Below are 21735 nucleotides of genomic sequence, written 5' to 3'. Positions count from 1 at the left end.
CAGTCACCCACTGACCACCTGCTCCCTCTGGGGCCCCTTCGGGTTCCGCTGTTTGTTTACATCCGCCGTTCCTCAGGCTGCGGGCGCCGATCATGCGCTAGGCCGGATCGGTCGTGCACCCGTCACGTGGAGACCCGCGGCACGAAACTCGATCTTTTCCGGGTTGGTCGGTCGTTTCCCCGTTTTGCTTGTCGCTTCACGTTCTGTGCTCCGTCCCTTCGATTTCCAGCTGCTCTCACCATCCTCACGTCGCGTTCCCATCTTTTTTCTCCGTCGATATCTGCTCTGCAGGTGCAGAGCTGCCTCAACAATACCTCTTCAACAACGCGCCCGACCTCATGTATAGCAGAGTGTTGTGGTTACTGATTCCATCCATTTCTCCGTTCTAGTCTTATGACTTTGACTTCATTTCTGCTCTTTTTAGCTTGAGACGATGTGGGAAGCCTAAGCACACGCTTTAGATGCGACGAGCTAGCGTTTTTTTGCTTACTGGACACAGACATTATACTCACCTTGATAGCGCGCACGCGGTCGCTCTTCCCTAACCATGTCTAATTATCCCCCGACACCGTCATTTGTGGGACCAAATTATACACCTCAGTGGCCTCCGTCAGATCCGTCTTCCTCGACCGCCATGCCAGCCTTGTTTCCTCCTAATCTAGGCTTTGGCCAAAATCCTTCCCCCGTCCCTCAGCACTCGCAGGATGGTGGTCGTGCGTTTGATTATAATACCGACAGCTACAATACAAACACGCGTCTACCGGGATTAGGGGTTCAAAGCGCCGCTGGTCCATTGGTACCGCCGCCTCCATTCACTTTCATGCCGCCTTTCCCTTCTACTCAGTTCCCTCACCCTCCCTTTCCGCCATTACAGATGCCACCGCTACGATACCCCTCGATTCCCGTACCTCCGGTTCACGGTTATGAACCTGTTCGCCATACAACTAGCGATTACCCGTTGAATACCGCCATGCCTACTCCGCCGGGTCCTCAGCCAGCAGTCGATGCTAACTCCGAGTCTGATCCCGACCGAGAGGAAGGGGAGCTCACAGATCGTGAAGAATCCTCGTCGACACAGCCAAGACCACATAAAATGAACTCGGGACAGCAGTCAGGGCCTAGCTTCGATACTCCGATGTCTCGAGCTATGGACGGTAGCAACGACTTCATGGAAAGCGATCGAACAATGAAGCCGAATGGCACTGGTCACCATGATTCACACAACTCTCATCCGGAGGTGGAGAGAGGCGGGGCTTCACCCGAAACTCGCCTATCTTCCAGAAGCAGTGGATCCCGTATGTTACTATTCTCTCACTATACATAGTCCCGTTACTGAGTTTCTGCAGCATATAATCCTGCTCCTCCCAGCTCTACCGAAGCCCCAATCCCGAACAACGCACTAGGACCAGAACTACCAGCTCCGTCAATCCCGCAATATGAAGCGGCCCCCGGTAAAGAAGTGAGCAGCGCAGCTCCAACTGAACCACAGACAACGCCCAGTGGCGGTAGGTCATTGGCACAGCTTCGCGTTCAGGCACAGGGGGCACTTCTGAGCTTGGCGCCTCACAACATTCGATATGCCGAGTTTGTCGGGGAAGGAATCAACCCGGTCATCCTTCGTCAACTCTACGAAGAAGTTGGAATAAAGATTGCCACCCCAATACAGGATGTCTCAACACCTCCGTCCAGTGCAACTTCCTTGGAATCTGACCGTTCGTCGACCAGCCAGTCTGCGGAAGTCGAGCAAGGAAACCACTCTCTCCCTAAGCTGGATGCGAATCAAAGTTCGGCACCGCCGTCCAAACCTACCGATCTACCACCGGATACTACGAAACCTATGGAGCGAAAAGAGGTCATTGCTCGTATGCTTGCGGCAAAGGCTGCGAAGGGCTCTGGGGCGTCTGGCCAAGTTCAAGCGCAGGCGGCAAAGGAAACTAGTTCGTCCGAAGATTCGGTCCTGCCGGATGCTGATAAGAACGCGACAACTCGCTCTCAGGATGGCGAAATAAAGGAAAAGGAGATTCGTGTGAAGGAAAAGAACAAGGCCCAGACTGAACTGGCTAGGCAACGGATTGAACTTCTCAAAAAGCAGGGCTTAATGAGGAATGGTCAAAAATCCCAGTCGGATTCTGTGCCTCCGGAGAAACCCCAACCATCTATCAACTCCGGTACTGAATTATCTTCGACTTCGACCCCGATGCCAATCCAACATCCATTGCCAGAACGTCCTCCTGATCCTGAGCCCAATGCTCCCGCCCGTATACCAGGGCTCTTCATGACAGAGCAAGAGCCGGACACTGTGCCAAATCCTGTTACCGCTACTCAGGGTGCTCCTAACGCGGTGTCACAAACCCGCGTTAATCAGCGCAAACGGCCTCGGGCATCTGATTTTGACGAACCGGTACCGATTCCGAAAAAGACGTTCAACAATGGTGGTAACCAAATCTATCCTGACACTCAGAGACTCATCATTGATATTAGTGATGATGATGAATTCTACGGCGATGATGAGCACGACAATATGGATGTGGACACTCCAGCCGGAAAGGACGTCCAAGATGTGGAAGGCTTGCTCCGGACATACACACCATCTGTTGATATTCTTCCCCAACGGCCGGCAACTGCCTCTAGTCAGGGGTTCTCTGCCTCGGCTACCCCGCAGAGCCTGAGGAATAATGATCAGGAGCATCAGGAGCATCTTCGAAGAAAAGACTTGGAGATTAAAGCCATGCACAAGCGAATTGCCGAACTAGAAGAGCGGAAGAAAGCAAAGCTGGCGGCCAGCCGTACACAGTCACCTCGCCCCTCAGACGTGTCGGAACCTTCACCTCCTACGAACAAACTCTTGTCCGACGACGTCAGTAAGGCATCGAAACTCCCTGCGGAAGCTGAGCAGGGGGACAAGTTTCTTGCCAACTTGGATCATAGCCAAGTGGAGAGTATCAAGGCCAAATTGTTGCGCAAACAGGAAATCGAAGCTGGTATTCCTGCGCTAGATGCTGAGATACATAAGTCCGAGGCAAAATTAGCCGGGGTCAAAGATGAAGAAACAAGGCTATTGTCCGAAATTACAAAGGGGCGGGAAGGACGGCGGCAGCTCCTGGATGAATTGAACAATCTCAAGATGGAGCTTAATGGACTAACTTTCGATGACGTGGAAGCTGCCATACGCCGCGCACAGGATAAGGACGATAAGGAAGCCAGGGAACGTACGCCTGAAGGTATGGCTCTCAGGATAAATTGCGGGGTTTTATACGCCGCCCAGACGTTTCACTTGACTGTATCTAACTGATATGTTTTGTCTATGGTTTCTAGGCGCACGCCAACAGAGATCTTCCGGGAATGAGTCTATGACTCCCGAACTCATGCATGCCGGTTTGCCCGTCGAAAAAGAACCGGAAAATAAGGAGTCCCCCCGTCAATCCGTCGTGTCTGAAGAAGTTCCCGAACCTCAGTCCGGCAACGGGTCCAGCATTGTGCCTGATGACAAGGTTATGGATGACGTCGGCGAGTCTTCTGGAGAGCTATCCAGTTCAGATTCCACCGGTTCGGCAATGGATGAGTCTAGCGACAGCTCGAGCGATGAGTCTCTTGACGAAGAGGAGCTTCCGGCTCATACACCCGTTCCAGAGGCGAACGCCCCCGGGGAGCCAGGCGAATCAGCTGAAGATGAGCAACCAGAGCCCACTGAGGCAGAGGCAGACTTTCATCATGATCTCCCCGAGCGCCCGCGAACCCTGGATGCGGAGCTCCAGGCTGAGCCGGCTGCCGATGAACGAGTCACCGAGGATCAAGGCCAAGCCTCCCGTGAATCTTCTGTCTCGGATGCCTACGAGCCTCCTGAGCCGGAAGAGACAGCTAGCCCCGCTGATTCAAGCTATTCCCCACCTTTCAGCCCTGCATCTCCCGATCCTGTTGACGCCCTTGAGGTCTCCATGGCAGATGAGACGAGACAGGCTGACGAGCCACTAACGAGAAAGGTTCAGGAACTGGATACCCAACAACCAAGTGCTTATGCTCAGGTTGGCATTCTGGATGTGCGGTGCACCTCAATTCCGCCTAAGGTGTGATGCTGACAGAAGATCTAGAATCCTCGGGTACCAGAGCAGGCCGAACACAAATTCTCACCTTATGTTAGTCCGCTGAAGAATTTCAAGGCTTATCGTTACCACCCAAACTTCACTGAGAATGTTTCGGGCGGCTATCGTTCTCTAACATATAGCCACAACATCGACCCTATGAGATATCTCTGCCCATTTGAATCTTCAGGGGGAGTATGCAATGACCGGTCGTGTGAATTTCAACACTTTCGTGATATGACTCTCAGCGGTGCGTCGACAGATCTGAATCATTGTTTGCAACATTCTCCCATATGACCATTGGCCATTGATTGCCTGGACCTTTTTTCTCCCTCTGCCGTATCTCCATCCAGTCTTGCATCTTCATACCTTTCCTCGTTAGCCGTGTCATTCAATGTCTCCTAGTTACTTGTTGATTCCTTTCGCTGTGCGGATGCTGACACCCAGGCTTGTTAACTGCCACAGATGACAAGATCCTTGTCCAGATGGGATCTCTTCGAGAAGGCAAGACACCCGAAGAGAAGGATGAATACATTGCTGGGCTGAAACAAATCATCAACGACATGCGACGCGACAAGGTGAAAGATTTTAACACAGTGGCCACGGAAATAGCCGCATACCGTAGACGCTTTCTCCAAGACCCTTCTCGGGTACTGCCGTTGTAACAACTTCAAGGTCTTGAACTACTCGACGCTTTTGGAGAGAGCCACTTCTACTCTCTAACAAGGTGAGCTGCCGGCGTCAAGCACATGCTAGTGCAGATGACCAGTCCAACTAGCAGCGGCTGTTTCTGGCCCAGTACCAGCAATGGCAGCGACCCCTTCTACATCGCGCCAAGCTATCCCTCCTGACCTGGAGGCTTCCTTTCCCCTCCCACATCCTCATTGCATTTCTTAGCATGGCCCACGCTCCTCCTTTCTGATACATGAGATCTGGCATCTCTTCCTGAAACGACACAGATGGGCATTTTTCCCGTTATCTTCATTATCTATTGCTACTTGGCGTACAAAAGCGAGCCCGGAGTTGGAGGACCACATATTTCTTCCCCCTTAGGAAGTGGGCGTAAGCGATTTACCCACACCGCGACATCTGGCCTGGACAGCAAGGCAGAGAAAAATCGAGTCTGTCTCAGTTTCGATTTTCTCTACTCCTTTAGCCTGGACTTCAAGGTATGGGATGAAACTCATTGACACCGGTTTGAGCCCATTGGATGGAATGGGACTGTACAGCAGGGCGTCAGGGCATAGGGAGTACATAGCGATAGCAAATCATAATTTATTTCTACCAAGCCTCACTTGCGTGATTTTCCACTTCAACAATAAGCAGGAAGCTAGAAGACAAATGTCGCAACAAGAGAAAAACCGCGCAGTTTAACCGCGCAAGAGAATATGCCTCGTTGCCGGAGCCGCGACTAAGAACAGAACAACTTAGCAATTAAGTTAGTATCGACTGGACCGGGCGTCTAGCGTCTAAACCGGGGCAAACCACGCCCACTCACCCCAAGGCGCAGACCTAGTACTAACCCTCTTTACTAACCCACAACAGCTAGCTAACTAGCTACGTGACATAGATAGGAGAAAGGATAGTTGTTCGTTACTTGTTAGCCCAGTTGGATACTATCTACTAAGTACTAGTAGTAGTTAGTTAGTATCCTCCCTTAATGTTCTTGCGCCCCGAATACCTCCGCACCCGCCCCGCCCGTCGCTCATCCCCCCTGTCTTGAGTCTTCATTTCTTCTCTAAACACAATATAGCTTATACCACTTATCACAATAGTATATTCCATTCTAATCTAATTACAGAAAATATATTAAGCGATCATATGATCATGGATCGAATGAATGAATGAGTCAACCTTACCTCGAAGTTAATCAGTTAATTAAAGTTACTTAGTACTATCTACCAAGGTACCACCAGGTGGCAGTGCTTGCTTGCTTGCTTCCCTGTTTATTTTCCATGACGCTGGATGGAAAAGTAGATACAAAGTACTAAATTGGGTTTTATCTAAATGATGATGGTAGTGATGTAGTCTGGTATGTATGTACGTATGTATGTGAGGTTGAGTCAATTAAGAGTCACCTGAACTCATGCAGTAGTTACAAAGATTAATTGGTTGATACCATGGTGGGTTAGTGTGTATGGTTTATGCTCATGCAAGGTATGGGAGTCATTCGCGGTCTTGTGACTTGGCTTAGTGCTAGTAGTCACCTGTCTTGACTGTCTGTCATTGGGGGTTTTCTTTTTCTGACTCAGGCAGAAGCGGCAGCTGAATGTGAAGCTGCATGGATGGATGTCACGGGTGTTGGTTCGGGGACGGGGGACGGGGAGAGACCAATGTTGATGATGGGAACGGGTCGGGGACGGACGGAGACGGATCTCCGATCGTTGATTGTTTTGCTTGCTTACTGGTAACAACTGATCATTGATTGCATTGGCTCCGAGGAGATACTACTGAATAGGTATAGTCCTGGCTAAGTCATTGATGATTGAATAGAATATAGTGTAATAGATATGCATGAAAGTGGGCGAAGTTTCAGCGAGTGTGTTTCGGGATTATGCATAGTCGATTGGTTAGTTAGTTGGTGAGGGGATTAATGGGTAAGTTTTCTATTGATAGTAACGAAGTAGTAACTATGTCAGTAAGTTATCGGGTAGGTGCAGCACAGTGCTTTGAGGCGGAGAGGTGTCTCGGTATGTTGTATGTTATGCGATGCATGCTGGGAATGATTATGGGTGAGATGATCATCGGAAATAGATGGTAGTGATTAGTTACAGCTGTGCTGTTCTGTTGTGAAGTAATTACTGTACTAGGAAGGGGACTGAGACAATCTGCCTTGGGCTAATGCTGCGAGAGAGTTGAGATGATGGAGATGGAGAAAGGTGGTTGTTGAATATAGAAGGTAAGCAGCCAGATGCTTGTCCGGCAGGGGGTGTAGTATCTGGCTATCACGAAACAACGACCCGAATGTGGATGTAGGTACGGCACAGTCAGTGCTCAGCCCAAGTGACGCAGTACCTTGAAGATGCAGGTAAGGTATAGTCAAAATCTCACAGGAGACAGTGCAGCATGTAGGGTGTATGTAACCAGTAATGCAGGCGAAGATGCAAGTACCAAGTACCTGTCACTCACTGCAAGTATCTATTTACTATCTGCTAAGTATGCACATCGGCAGTGTGAGCATGGAGGAAATGCCAGCTGAGACATGCCGCGAAGGATGAAAGCGCGCAACTTGAAAGTGGAGAGAGAGAAAGAGAGAGAGGCCCCCAAGCTACTGTACCAAGAAAGTCGGAAAAGTTAAGTGGAGAGGATGCCACATTCTGTAAGGCTGTGCCATGGAACTATCACTAGTCTGGTTTGTAGCACGTCGAATTACTACCCCGAAAATGGACCTGGCAGTCAGCATAAGAGTTACTATACTAAGTATTATTCGCGAGTTCGACTAAACCACCAGTCGGATACTTGCATCGGCCATGACCATGGTCCAGGGATTGGATGCTGCTTACTTACCGGTGGATCATGGATTTTTGGGTAGTGCTGACGGGAGTGCTTTGTTGCAAGCCATGGAACGTGGTGGTCAGGATGTGTGGTTGCTTGGCAGGGTAGCGTGGGCTTGGCCGGGCGGGTAGAGACGATGATGATTTATTTTTATACTACTGACTCTCGAGTCGGGGAACGAAGACGACAGGATTATTCAGCCTTGGGAAGGTTAAGAATTCAATGTGGAGTGAGATTTTGAGTTCAAGTAGGGTAGTACGGGAAAGAAGAAGTATGACTGCCATACTTTTGCTTCTTCTAGTGTTAAGAATAGACCTCGAGTCCAACGCTCGGTCGCAGTAGGCTGGAAAACGTGTTAGATTACCGAAATGGGGAGGGTTTGAGGTTGTACAGAACGGCGGAGCGAGAGAGACAGAGAACAAAGGCATTTGAGACAACTTTATAAATAACCCTCGAGGAAAAGCAAATACCAAAACAAAAGCAGGTCAGTGTTCAAGGTGATCCTAGTAACAGTCGAGGAAACGAAAAGGAACGTTAAGCGTAATCCCTACCATGTCTCATCATGCCATGTGGCCGCTGGCATACGGGGGGCCGGGCTCTGACGGCCGTTTCACCATCGCGGTCGCATCGTTGGCTGGCAGGCCCAAAGATCAACGGCCATCGATGTATGGCCCCCAGTTTCACAGCTGCCAGGGAGCTGAACGGCGGGGTCACTGATCGCAAGACCACCAATAAGCGTACTCATGCTGACTGAGGCACAGAAATACAGAAAAATAGTTGGCAGCGGTCGGCAGGTGTCAAGGCACTATTCTGGCACTTCGAATCCTGCCGAGAAGGTGTCGAGCTGAAAAAAAAAAGAAAAGGATCGGAGTCACTTTCCTGTCGCGCGATAACTACTAGTTAGCAGCAGGGTGACCGCGCGACCGGAACGAACACACGGACGCCATGACGAGCTCTAGGAGAGAAGCGGAACTTGCACTGCCCTTTCTGGAGGAAATCAGCAGAGTCCCTGACACTCGTATTTCCAACGGTAATTGGCGCAGTCAAGTCATCCGAGCTGAGCGGCCCGACTCCGAAAATGGAGTAGAAAGTGTAAACAGTATTTCTGGCAGGTACCAAGACCGCCAGTTCCACCGCAACCATAGGGTTCAGTGCATACAGATTCCCAGTGAAAGGGCGGTGGATTCCAGCGCCAACGCCAGGTGTGGCTGCATGATCTGCATGGCACTGGCTGACCACGGTTCAATGATCCTCCGTGATCCCCAGCCAGTCAGTGCAGGCCCATGGACAACCAAGACTTTTGCGGCTCGGAGGGAAATGGGCCAGCCTTAGCTTGTATCATTCTATGGCTGTAGGAGGGTGGATAATGATGATTTGTGTGAGGTGGGAAAGCGGCGCAATACGGGGGTTCGCCTATGAACAACACGTGTGGTTGACAGTCCGTGTTCCCCTTTATTTTCCGCCCGCTATACTGTGGCTGCTATTGCTTCCCGAGACGTCGTAAACTTGGGATTTTCGAGAAGACGACCGCACTGATCTCGAGTACGAGATTTGTTCAGTTGAGGGACGGAATTTTTTTTCGCTTATGCCGTCATTCAGGATCGGCCCCCCGTAGGTTTGTTGTTCCTTTTTCAGTTTTACACGATTCTTTTTTTCTGCAGTCGCCAACTACCGAGTGTAATTACGTGAGGATCTTCGTCAACATGGTTCCAAAGGAGTAGTTAACATTGCTTATACATTGATGCACTCAACCCGAAATCTAATCTAACAGGGGGATGAAACAATAGATCGCATAACAGAAACCGTAGAACAATAGTGGAAATTGGTCGCGCGGTACAAAGCACAAGTGTCTATCCATCCAGAAAAAATGTCCCCCACGACCCACAAACTCCAAGGCTTTCTTCGCGGCTGCCACCACCGAGCGAGTCCTGCTCGCTCAGGCGGGCAGCCGCCCCAACTCTAAGTCGTATCTTTGGTACAGTCATCCCTAAAACAAGCCGAAACCAAAAACAGAACTAAACATGACAGTGGAGAACAAAACAGAAAATATGCAATCGCTCATGCAAATCAGAAAAATCATAAAGATCACAGAAAGAAAATTAGAGCAGGGAAATAAAGCGAAGAGTATAAAAGAAGAGTAAAAGAAACCAAGACTCCTGGTCATGTCTGTTCCATGTTCCATGCCGCTCATAACGATAACGCTCAAATAAAGTACCCGCAAGGTGATCGTAGATTAAACAAGGCGTTGTCAAAGACCAACATCTGTAGAAACCAGTATTAGTCGTACGCCCCAACCAAATCATCAATTCATCTGTTGGTCCTTACCAATTCATGTCACCGTTTTCATGCATTATTTCGCTGGCTTGCAGTATCCGCAGATGTTATGTTGGCAGATCACACATCTCGGCTGGTTGTCCCACAGTTTTGGTCCATCCCCACATTGGCAGCAGAAGTATAGGGCGCCATGGCTGACCGTACCCCGGGAGTCCTGGCTGTTGATCCCAGGCATGCCATGTTGCAATGCATGGCTGTGGTGTAATGTTCCTCGGAGGATAGGCTTATTGCATCCTAAGAAGGACGGCATCTTTGCGACAAGGTTTCCCGAGACTTCACAGTTGTGGGGAGATGGAGCGTGTGCGTATGGCGACAACTCGTGACGGTGATGAGAAGGAGTGTCTTGAGTATCGATGTGGCAGTTCGAGCAGCGTGGTTGATCGCACTGGAGGCAGGTGTCGTCAAGGCCCAGCTGGTGAGGTCCAGAAGAGCAATCGCAGCAGTACCAGATTCCAGACATAGTGGTAGATGATGTTCGAGAGGTAGTTATAGAAAGTGAAGAAGGTATTTTGGGAAGTTATAGGAAGACAAGCTAGCAGCAAAGAACAATGATTGATTCAAGATAAAGCTCTTTTGGTGAATGTGTTTGTTGTTGTAGTAGTAGTAGATGAGAGTGAGTGAATCCATATTGAAGGCTGGGGCATAAGAGGTTATTTAAAACTTCAAGAGAGGTAAGAGAGAAGGAGAGAGACAGGTCGTTGTCACTAGCGATGATTCAGAGCCAGGCCCCAAGGCGCCCTCGCCATGGTTGTGGCTGATCTCACGAAAAGGCGCCCTCCTGGCCTTCATCGCAGTCATCAAGCAGGTGCAATGCCTGAAAAGCCGGGGCCATTCAGGTTAGGGTCGATCGACCAGAGTGGCTTGGCAACCCCAATATTCTTTTTGGGACCCCGAACTGCTCGTACCTGAGCAATCAGCAGTCCCAGACTGGGTTGAATCATATTGGACTTGTCTCACTAACAGACATCGTAAGATATGCTGTCCGAATGTTGACTCAGTACATTCTAGGGTCCACCGGAGACCTTCGCGAAAGGCGGAATCCGCGAGGCTTGGAGGCTCGTTTTTTGCCCGGGAGCGCGCGCCCACTCCGCCCATGCCCTTTTTCTCTCTCCCCTCTATGGTTTAATTCCTCAGTTTGAAGGAAATTAGAATATTATTCCTAAATAGAATTGGCCCTTTTTGCTTATCCCCTTCTTCCCTTCCCTTCCCCCCTTCATTGCTTCTGGACTCGACGAGTATGACACTGACACTACGGGACCTGGGCACTTCCATTCTGCGCTATGTTGCCTGGTTGCGGCCTTGAAGGCGGCTCCACTTGGTCAACAGCGTGCGCAAATACAATCCAGGCAACATCGTGCCCTGTGCCTTAGAATTCCAGATGCCGCAGTTCGAGACTCTGACTGTGACTCCGACCTTGACCGTTCATTTCCCCTAGTTGATGGGGCGTCGATAAGCCTATTCGTGATGCTTCCGTCGGTCAAGCGTTCGCGCGACTCCTGCTGCTCCAAAGTAAGCAGGCACCCATACTAGTTCTGCCTAAGCCATCAAAGCCCATCGATCACCCGGGCACATGCCCTGCCAAGATGACGTCTTGCTACCTCGAACGATGACTGAGTGCATTACAAACCTCAAGTTTAGGTTTGTCATCGTTTTGTTCTCTTTCGCACTTTGCTCTTCCTGCTTGCTCTTTCCCTTTCTTTCCCTGTACCGCCCTCGTTTACCTCTAGTGCTCCCCGTGCCTATTTTCGGCTTCTCCGATCTCCCGCATGAGGCTCCATGTCATGTGCAGCCAAGACGGCCCACGCTGACTCCCTTCGGCTCCATCTCATAAACCGCCAACTAACTAACGAACATCACCCATCACTAGTAACCGGCACTAATTTGGTCGCGTCTGTTCAGAGCTGAGACTCGCTACGAACTAATGGGGGCCTTATCCTGATGTTCAGCTCTACACGGTGCACCACCTACGGCCTTGTCCGTAATAACGGCACAGCAATGGTGCAGCAACTGCGGGGAAAGTTGTCATGGCCAGTTCTAGCTCGACATGACATACCCGACTAACGATCCTGCCACAGCCAAGTACCCTTTTAACGTTGAAACGGGGCCGTTATTCTGATCATCATCATATTCAGCTGAAGATGTCAAACTAATATGTGATCTCACTGCTCATCGGACCATCCTGGCGAAGTCTGGAAGCCTTCAGGCCAACGGCGCACCGTAGCTCGGGCTATCAAACGTCATGAAACAGACTGTAACCTGTCCTCTAGGTCATCTTACACACGTGTCGAAACTCATATCGATGTCAGCGTGCAAGACCGTCCCGATCAAGCAGGTTCGGCACGTATCAACGCATTTAGTAGGTTAAGGTTTCAACTTCTAGGTAGAAAAATTATCGTTGACTTCAAAATACCTCAAACCAGCACCAGACGGGCCGTCTATGAGTCAGTCAGGTCCATAACATGGCTGCCTTCTGTTTAGCATTGCGTTGACGAGGACATTTTCCCGCATTCTCTCGTAGGCATCACATTGTATGGGGGGATCGCGAACGTAGATAGCCCACCCTTATCGGCACGTGATCTTGCACATGACATCATGACGGAGGTTTGCCCTGTTTGCACATGGTGCCTGTCACGTTCCTGGAAGCCTAACACTGCCATTGCAACCTCTTGCCGACCCCAACTCTGTTCCCCATCGTCGCATATCGCTTCACACGGGCTTGTCCGTCTGGCCGTTATCTCGCTCTGTGGAAGCTGTATATATTTTATGTTAATATGGATACATATGCGGGTTGATTTTCCTGAGACTGGCTAGCTGACTGTTCTCCGATGCGGAGGCGTTTGTAAGCCTTCCACGTTCTGTTTCAAATGGCGCGCCCAGATAGGCGCGTTAATCTAGCGGTTGCCAGGGCTATCCCACCGTTTCTACTGTGTGTATGTGTCTATGCATGCTATATCGTCACCAAGCCGTTATGCAGTAAGTGCCCCCCTGAGCCAATGGCTTACCTCCGCCGCTAATTGTTCCGAATCAGTTGACTATCTGATCCGCCCTCTCCCTAAATATTCCCGCAGCAGCCGAGTTGGCGCTGGCATAGCCATTCTCGTTATCTTCTACATCCTCATCGCTGTCGTCATAATAACATATCTCCGGTTGTTGTATAACATTACCCGCAACCCCGGCTTCTTACCACGGTCCCCCCCGTCAACGAAGGAACAGCAAGAGACGGAATCTTCGGATCGCCCTCCTCGCAGGAAGAGAAAGCACCGAAGGACAAGAACTGCCGAGAAGCCGGACAAGACGGACTTAGATATTGAAAGAGGTACAGACGGCAACGCTGATGGTGGTGGGTCTCCTTTGGATATTACCGGATTGGAAAATTTCTATACGAAAGACGTTTTTGTTTGCCAAGAGGATGGGAGGCCACTTTATTGCTCGACATGTTGTCGCTACAAGCCTGATAGAGCACATCATTGTCGAGAGGTAGACAGATGTGTGCTCAAGATGGATCACTTTTGTCCTTGGTGAGTCTCTTCCTCAGTACTGGATCGGACTGTGATTAACACTTTACTAGGGTAGGAGGCGTGGTTTCCGAAACATCATTCAAATTCTTCATACAATTCGTGTTTTATACTCTGTTATTCTGCGCATTCAGTCTGATAATATGCGCAACCTTCACGGCGGAGATTATTCAGAATGTGAGAAATGGATCTTTGATCTCTTTGGCCTGCAACTAACCTTTTCTCTTGCATAGACTGGCGGAGCAAATGTTCACCTAGCCATTGGTATAGGATTGTGCGTATATCTCGGGCTTTCTCCGTTGTCCCTTCTAATGATCAATAGGAGCTCCCTCTTCGGTCTTTTCTCCTTTGGAATGACTATCAGTTCCCTACAACTTGCGATGTGGAATCTATCAACAATCGAGAATCTTAACCGTCGGTCTGCAGTTTGGACTTTGGCTATACGCGTGCCAAACCATATGCTGGCAAGGCTCAATCCCGAGTCGCGATGGGCACCCACCTTCCGCACCATAACGTACCCACTGCCACCTATGCCTGTTTCGCCTGAAGCAGAGAGAGATTACCAGCCACCAGAGAAGCAGCATGTTTTTGCCATTCTCCAAACCCTGCCTGGCGAGAATCCTTTCGACCTCGGCAGCCCTTTCAAGAACCTCCAACAAGTCTTAGGGTATTCCATCATCGACTGGTTCATACCATTCAAGCAAAGCCCATGTGCAGACCGCACTACAGGGGACAGCTTCTACGAGTTAGGGCCGGTGGTGTCCCGCCTGAAAAAGGAGGCCGGACTAGACCCTCCACCCGAATCCCAGCCCACTACACAGAGTGGCACAAAAAGAAAGCACAAGCGAAGACGAAGTACACATAGACCATCGCAAGGGTGACAAATTGGTTAATTCATAGATTCGTTGTCCATTCCAGCATATACTACCGCATGCATTGGCCTTCCCAGTTTACCCTTTTGCTTTTGATTCTGTATTTTCTTGGAACACCAGTTCTTTGGCTCTCACGACTGGTGACATTCTACGTTTGCATACATAAATTGCTTGGGTCCTATCCATACATAACTAATACATATTAATTATGTCTCTCAGTAACAATACCAGGACGGGGATAGACAGGAAGGAATTGTGTGTGGTATGTTCCGATTAGCCCGGAAAATACACCCGCACGTGGCGATAGCCTCAATTCCGTGGCGTAGAATAACCCCGTCTACCCACTATCCAGGGATCAGATCCTTTAGGTTCCGAACATCATATACTATACCTGAACTTTATCTGCACTTTACCTTGTGGTCGCTATTTTCAGGCAGTAATAGTGTGATGAATCCTATTTTCTTTTTCCTTTTTACCATAACGTTAACTTCTGTCAAGAAAACCTTGGACACCAGTTCATGTGATCAAACACTGTGTTGAGTATATACACTAGAAAACCCCCTTGGATCAACCAAAGAGAAGGCACTGAAGTGCATACTAGGTCTGCATTGGTACACGTAGCAATTCCAAATGTCCCAGGGGTAGAATCAGGTGATCAATTGGTTATGGGTATTGGTAATTCCACTGTAGGTTCAATTTTGTTTAGAGTACTGTAATGACTACCATTACTACTACATAGAGGGATTTGACAGATATACGATAACTATTAGTCTCCAATTAGAAAATTGAATTCAATGCGTCATGCGTTACCCCGCACAGATCATTATACAGTTGATATTATTAAGTGATCTGCAAAAATATATTCACATGTGCTGCCTAAACTCTCTTCTAGTCGGCAGGCAGGCAGGCAGGCAGGCAGCAACGAGGAGGCCTAAGCACCACTATGGAGTATAATAAGCATGAACAACAGCAAAACCTTAGTTCTCCTGATGTACACGTATCAATATGACGGAGCTAATATACAGGAAAACCGAAATCTATATAGTATACAGGTAATGGGAGAAACAAGGACTAGAAGCAAAACCAAACAATGCCCGAAACATCTATCATGGAACGTCGAGATTCATCATGCGCAAGGGAATATCGAAGCTGAGGGTAGTCAAGATCGTACAGGTCGTGAATGCTGACATAGCTATGAGGGTCGTGACTCGTGTGCGATTGAGGATACACTAAGGCGTAGGTGGGATCGATCTCATGCAGGCGTGCAGGTAGTGCAACGGCTGTGGTTGTTGCAGCTGGTGCAACGACCAGAGCTCAGCGACGGGTTGTTCATCATGCCGCAGGAGCAGCATACCCACCAGCCGGCCATGGAGGGTCTGACGGCTGCGTGGACTATGACGATGTTGGCGTTGTGGGCTTGGCAGGCCATGGTTTCAGAAACGGGAAACGGTAATGAGATCTGCAGACTGAAGTTGGCTAGATCTGGGGATAGGACCGGCGTGGTAAAAGACAACCAGCCAAGCGCAGTATCAATTGAGAGTGGAGAGGGCCTGTGGAGTGGTGCAAGGGTCTGGAGGGTGTATAACCACTTCGCAAGGACAGCGAGATGAAGAAAGGATCACTTGAGCTTTGCTTGATAGTCAAAGATTGACTGTGTAGCCTGTGAGAATGAGATGGAAGAAATGAAGTGATCATAGACATCGAGTGCGATCTTATATGTAGAATCGGACTCAAACAACAGATGCGTAAATGACGGTTCCCTTGACTGGTGATACTGGTGATGAGTTGTCGAGGCACTGCGGGCAATATACCTGGGCAGAGCATTCCCTGCTCTTGAGGTGCCCTGGCCTGCATACATCACAGATGAAGCCAGCAATATAGAGCTTTCCCAAACGAACAGATGGCATGCGGGTACTCCGAATGGGTCACCTCGTGGTGAGTGACCCAAAGGGTTGGAATGGCCTAGGCACCTGCAGGCAGAATACTATCGGCATTGCTCCAATAATGCAAACAGATGGCCCGTTCTCTTGTGCGCTGAGCAACGTCTGTCCCGTGAAAACGGGTCCCGGGCTGTGCGTGAATGGTAGACGCCTTATCCCAGTGCTGCCCCGAAGGATTGAGTTCAGGTATGCGGGCAACAACTTTCCAGGGCAATGGGTGGCTTAGCTGGGCCGTGGCTGGTTGCTCCAATGAAAAGTCCGTCAGACTCGACGTTCCCAGATGATGACACCTGAAACAGAGGGCCTAGTGAGAAACAGTCATGAGCATGTACCCACATCATATCTGAGGTTGAACGAGAGAAGCGTTGGTCTAGCTACGAGGAGAGTGTAGACTTACGAGGGAGAAGATACCAGAATACTAAATTCTCGTCAATGCGTGACTCAAGGACGAGCGCAATGAGGAATCAAGACGACAAACGACTGTCTAAAAAGATATAAGTTACTATGACTTTCCCACTCACACCTGGGTGCTATATCCCGTCCCCTGGCAGTGTCCTTGAAAGTGCTTGGAGAAGAATTTGGTTCTCCTTCCCCATTCATTGTGCAGGATATTGCCAGGGTGCTGAAGGGGTCCGAAATAAATCGCGCACTCCCTTCGCTTGCTTGGTGAAGCAAGTCAAGTAGCACTGGGGTGGATAACCCACTGCCGCAAGGACCTTCAACCGACCAGAGCACGCCCGTCCCATTGTTTCAAGGGGCCTATTTCATGCCCGAGGGTATTTGCATCCCTTGGCTTGCTAAAAGGCGGGAGAAGGGGTGCTAGATATGGCTCGAAGAGAGTACCGGAATGATTTAACCACACAGGGAGCGCACATTGTATGCGACTTCTGCGGCTGATCAAGGTCGAAGCCGCCCGGGACGTTACGTGGCTCCCAGCGGGCGGAACTGGCAGACGCCATTCTTGCAAGGCAGATGTGTGCCGGACTTCCGTCGACAGCTTCACGACAAGGCTAGCAGCGCCGGTTGGATCGACAGTCAATGATGGTTGAGCCTTTCTTCTAGAATTTCCGCCTGGCTCCACCGGCATGGCCATTCAGAGCCCTTAATCTTACTCGGGCTGGCGGTGGGCTCCATACTGGGGCCACCGAAAGAGTGCCGATGCCTCAGACTCGTCCGGGATGACATCATCCGCTCCTATCTTGGCGAGGCGTAAGTGAAGAAGGTGGATACGAGGCCACGGATGATTTGCCCGGGCACCCGGGTGGGTGGAGGGCAGCGGTGCTGGAGCGCCTGAGATGGAGCAGGAAAGTCATACAATGTCGGCTGTTGAGACCGGACTAATGAAAGGACCTTCAGACTAAGGATATTAGTACACGGAAAGTAGACTAGAGTATCCCGTGAGGAGTGTCTGTCTCTTTTGCACCACAGAACAGAAGATGGCAGAGGGGGTAGGTAGAGAGTGAGTGGGACTGACGCGGGTTTTGGGTTTGTGCCATACTGTAACTGCCGTCATCTTCAGCTGGGATCACCGACAATACTTGAAAGGGTTGACGGAAATGGCAGGAGAGTCAGAACCCGTGATACATAGATATGCCCGGTGACAAAAAGAGAGACAAAGAAAAAGCGAGATGATGATGGACAATGATGGATATGAACCGAAGGAGGAGAGAGATGCTCCATCCCCATTTAGTTCATTAGTTGATTCCAAAGAGAATGAATGGGGCGGGCTGCTGATTAAGCCGGTGCGGCTCCCGCCCGACAACCAGCGATTGCGAATCCGTGGTTGGTTCAACTGCCATTCCGTGGTGATGCTCCATAACCAACTCTTCTTTCTTTTCTTGACTTACACTACATTATTGTATAACGACCAGACACTACTAATCTTGGAGTCCACTGCTCCGGACCACCACTAAACGAGTATTTGATACTACAAGTGGAGAACCTCCTTCCATCTACATTCGTCCGTCGGGTGTTGTTTCGGAACAAAGCTGCTTGGAATCCGTCTGCGTCGGATTGGTTTCTGCTGCTTCTTCTCGTCCCCTCCACACATCTTGCGTCACACGTTCTCCGCCTCAGATTCTTGAAGATCGCTTCATCTTCATCTCTCCATCGCAACAATCTATCTTCTCTTCTATCTCCCCGCACGAGTGGAATCGCTGGCACTTGCTCTGATCCTTTCAATTTTACCCCCTTCTCCTGAAATCCACCGTCACATTGTTTGGTGCATCCCCTTCAAATATCGCCGTCTGTTCCCCCCCTCCGGTTGGTCTGTCCCCTCGGGCATCGGCCTGTCAATTGCTGTCAAACCAAACCAACCCCTTCCTTTTATTTTTCTTACTTACTTTCTTTCTTTTTTGTTCTTTTCTTCATCTTTGCCCCTCCCCCTTGCCTATCACGGGGTCATTTTGCCCCTCTGCCATAATTATTGTTCTTTATTATCTACTGTTCGTCTGGTCGGGTGCCTGAACGGCTTTCCACCCAACCCCCCACAGACTTTTTATCTTCTCAGAAGAAAAGTCTATTCATCCGTTTCTCTTATCCTTCCAAATTCTCTGTTGATCTTCTGTTCTGCCCTCACTGCGAGCCCGCCCTTAGAACCTTCTGCGGAGCTTCTTCGCACGTCTGCGCTGTCTCAACCCCACATTTCCTCGGTCGGAGATAGTGCTTTGCAGCCCATTGCTAATCTCAAGTATCTGCAAGGGTTCAGAATGGGTCCCGCTGCGCGTTACCGACCCATGTCTCCCAGCGGATCGCGTATGATCGATCCTATGCGGGCCTCCACCGGCACCGTGCAGCTCAGTGCTTCCTACGATCCCTATCACCTCTCTGCCAGTCGTCCGCAATACCCGGGTTACCATGCCGATGTCAACTATGCTTCTTCCTACGACCCTCGCCTGGTGCGAGAACCCCGACTGGAAGCACAACCCATTTCTTCCACAACATATCGAGACCCCGGCCATTCCACCAAGTTGAGGACGGAGTACGCCATCCGCCCGCGAGTACGAAGCAGCACCATGTCTGCGGTGGATCCTCGCTATGCCTCCGGCCGTTATGACACACCCGCATCGCCCTTGTCTCGGGCCTCCCCCGTCATTGTTCCCGGCCACCAGCGGTCCCCTAGCCCACGTCGAGACCATGACCGTTACGTTGTACCGGCGTCCTCGCACCGACACCACCGGCGGCATCATCTCTCACACACTGATTATGCCAGCGATACTGGGCGCTTAGATCCACATGAGGGAGCATCCAGGGCACGCATGGCTCATGGTGGATATCCGGTGTACGAGCACAGCCCTCGTTTGCGGTATCCCCCTACTGGTGGTCTCCGGAAAGGCGAGGACATCGACGACCTGGATGCTTATTCTTACACCAATGCATCGGAGCAGATGGAGAAGGACTCACTTGCCAGGCTGCGCTATGAACGAGGGGCTTATCCAAGGAACAGACCACTGAGTCTGACCGGCCTTGATGACCCTCAATTGCTGCCTCGCAAGGAGTCGCGAGCCGTCGGGCCTCCCCCGTCTCAGAGAGGCTTTGACAAATTGGACCAAGGGAACCGCGTGCGGCGCTCCACACACGGCTCCGCTGACAGTGATATAGATCTGACGAGTGCCCGGCGGCGGTCCTGGCAGAGGGCCCCCGTATCCTTACATCAGGACGTTGATGAAGGTTACTCTTCTTATAGGGATGAGTATGACCATGGTCATCATCATCGCCGACACCGGCGGCATGAGGACGATGCGAGTAGCCGGCACTCCTACGACGACCGTGCTTCAAGGAGAACCTCTGCCAAGAGCGCGGTCGCAGCTTCGGGGTCGAGCACGGGCCTAGGGACCGCAGTGCTCGCCAGCGGTTACTCGGACGACTTTGACTATGATCATTCTCCCCGGCCCGACCGCCATCGCTCCCGGGACCGGAGTGCTCGGGACCCGGAATACCGAAGGCATCACAGTCGGTCGCGCAGACCTTCTAGACGTCGCTCCGGAAGCGAGTCGGATGAGCATACCTCGGATGAAGACCTAAAGAAATACCGCCGTGAGCCGTCGGCGCACCGCAAGCCTGCTGGCTCCGATGCGTCAGCCAGTGGCAGCGAGCGATCATCTCAGTATTTGACAGTCGATCGCGCTCATCGCCGGCGGTCTCATTCTCGTCATCGAAGCGAAGATCTGCCTCGCCTCAAGGAAGCCGATGTCAGCCGCCTGAATGAGCTCAAGAAGTCTGAAGTGGCCATGTCAAAAGAGCAGGACCCACCTACGCCCAAAGGAATCCTGAAGCCTCCCCGTGAGAAGTTTCCGGAGGAGCCCAATCCGGTTCGAGAAGGCGTGGCCCCATTGAAAGATGCGCACAAAAAGGGCATCCCCCCTGGCGCCCGTTGGACGAAGATTGACCGACGGCTTGTGAACCCCGCTGCCTTGGAGCTTGGCCGAGAGCGGTATGAGGAGCGCGCGGAGTATGTCATAGTGTTGCGAGTCTTGACCAAGGAGGAAATCCAAGCGTATGCAGTCAAGACGCAAGAGATCCGAGGTATGTACCCAGAGCTCCATGAATTATGAATCAATGTGCATACTAATCAGATGTGTAGACGCTCGCTGGCAAGAGATCGTCAAGGAGCGACGACGACGTCGGGACGAGGATCGTCGTCATGGACGTACCGTGGATAGTTCCTCGACCGACGATGAAGATGACGGGGAGGATGCGACACCACTCGCCATCGAGGGTGCGCCTGACGCGAAACCGGGGTCCAAGACCTCGACTGAATCTGTTAAAGCAACCGCATGATCCCATTTTTTTTTTGTCTGGGCAATCTTTTTGTTCGATTATTGTTTTTTGTTTTTTTGTTTATTTGGTCATTTCCTCAGTTGCAATACCTCTATTGTTCACGTGATTACATGCTGGTCCAGATCACGAGCTGGGAAGAATAGAAGAAGGAGTGTACAACAGCGGACCGGCGTTGCTCGGGATTGATGGAACAGGAATGTATGGATTATGGCAGTGCCTATTAGACGCAAATGACCTGAATGCACGCGCAATTAAACAAGTCAAGCAATTACAATTGGAAGCGTTTGAATTTCAGCTGGTTCTACGGCATGTGGTGTACACAGTACGGAGTAAGTAGTGAGTAGTATGTGTGCCACACCGTCCACCTTTGAACGATAAAAGAGAAAAGACCAAAAGTTAAGAAGAAAGGTAACTCACTCACTCACTAGCGCGAAATTCCTGTGGCAATGTGTGCGTGACTTCCCAAAACAGAGAAAGAAAAGTCGCAGAGGATGGACGAAGTAAAAACTACTAGTTAAGAGTATCCAAAACGGTCTTCTGACCCCGTCCAAGCCCCGGTTACACTCGTCCTACCTGAGCCTCCTTCCTCAGTGGCTGATCCAAAGAAACCGAAGAGTCTACCACTAACTATGGAACATTCGTGACAAACTTCATTCGAACTCGTCAAGTGGTCATTTTCCTGCTGCTGCTGCTGCTCATTCAGGCCTTGTGTGACCTTCCT

General features: G+C 50.5%; 4 protein-coding genes across 4 annotated transcripts; 3 read left to right on the top strand and 1 right to left on the bottom strand.

Moving 5' to 3' along the window:
- Positions 1-634: 634 nt before the first annotated feature.
- On the top strand, positions 635-4744 carry ASPBRDRAFT_54372 (uncharacterized protein; the record flags this gene model as incomplete). The annotated part of the gene is made up of 5 exons (XM_067627223.1): positions 635-1295; positions 1347-3209; positions 3316-4037; positions 4089-4329; positions 4545-4744. The coding sequence occupies 5 exons, from the start codon at positions 635-637 to the stop codon at positions 4742-4744; spliced, it is 3687 nt and encodes a 1228-aa protein (XP_067479797.1).
- A 4834-nt stretch (positions 4745-9578) lies between these two features.
- On the bottom strand, positions 9579-10556 carry ASPBRDRAFT_545637 (uncharacterized protein). The gene is made up of 2 exons (XM_067627253.1): positions 9900-10556; positions 9579-9836 (listed from the first exon to the last, which is right to left on the bottom strand). The coding sequence occupies exon 1, from the start codon at positions 10366-10368 to the stop codon at positions 9925-9927; it is 444 nt and encodes a 147-aa protein (XP_067479796.1). The 5' UTR covers positions 10369-10556; the 3' UTR covers positions 9579-9836; positions 9900-9924.
- A 2015-nt stretch (positions 10557-12571) lies between these two features.
- On the top strand, positions 12572-14470 carry ASPBRDRAFT_42263 (DHHC family palmitoyltransferase). Its single transcript, XM_067624762.1, has 5 exons — positions 12572-12881; positions 12937-13426; positions 13477-13600; positions 13657-13697; positions 13746-14470. Exons 1-5 carry the CDS (start codon positions 12773-12775, stop codon positions 14302-14304), a joined length of 1323 nt encoding a protein of 440 aa, XP_067479795.1. The 5' UTR covers positions 12572-12772; the 3' UTR covers positions 14305-14470.
- A 4473-nt stretch (positions 14471-18943) lies between these two features.
- ASPBRDRAFT_29496 (uncharacterized protein) lies at positions 18944-21532 on the top strand (the record flags this gene model as incomplete). The annotated part of the gene is made up of 4 exons (XM_067622664.1): positions 18944-20759; positions 20818-20952; positions 21137-21343; positions 21486-21532. The coding sequence occupies 4 exons, from the start codon at positions 18944-18946 to the stop codon at positions 21530-21532; spliced, it is 2205 nt and encodes a 734-aa protein (XP_067479794.1).
- Between the last annotated feature and the right edge of the window lie 203 nt (positions 21533-21735).

The sequence above is a fragment of the Aspergillus brasiliensis genome (assembly GCF_001889945.1).
Source record: "Aspergillus brasiliensis CBS 101740 unplaced genomic scaffold ASPBRscaffold_5, whole genome shotgun sequence".
Lineage (NCBI taxonomy): Eukaryota > Fungi > Ascomycota > Eurotiomycetes > Eurotiales > Aspergillaceae > Aspergillus > Aspergillus brasiliensis.
Note: the sequence above shows the minus strand (reverse complement) of the source record. Positions and strands in the feature narration are given on the sequence as shown.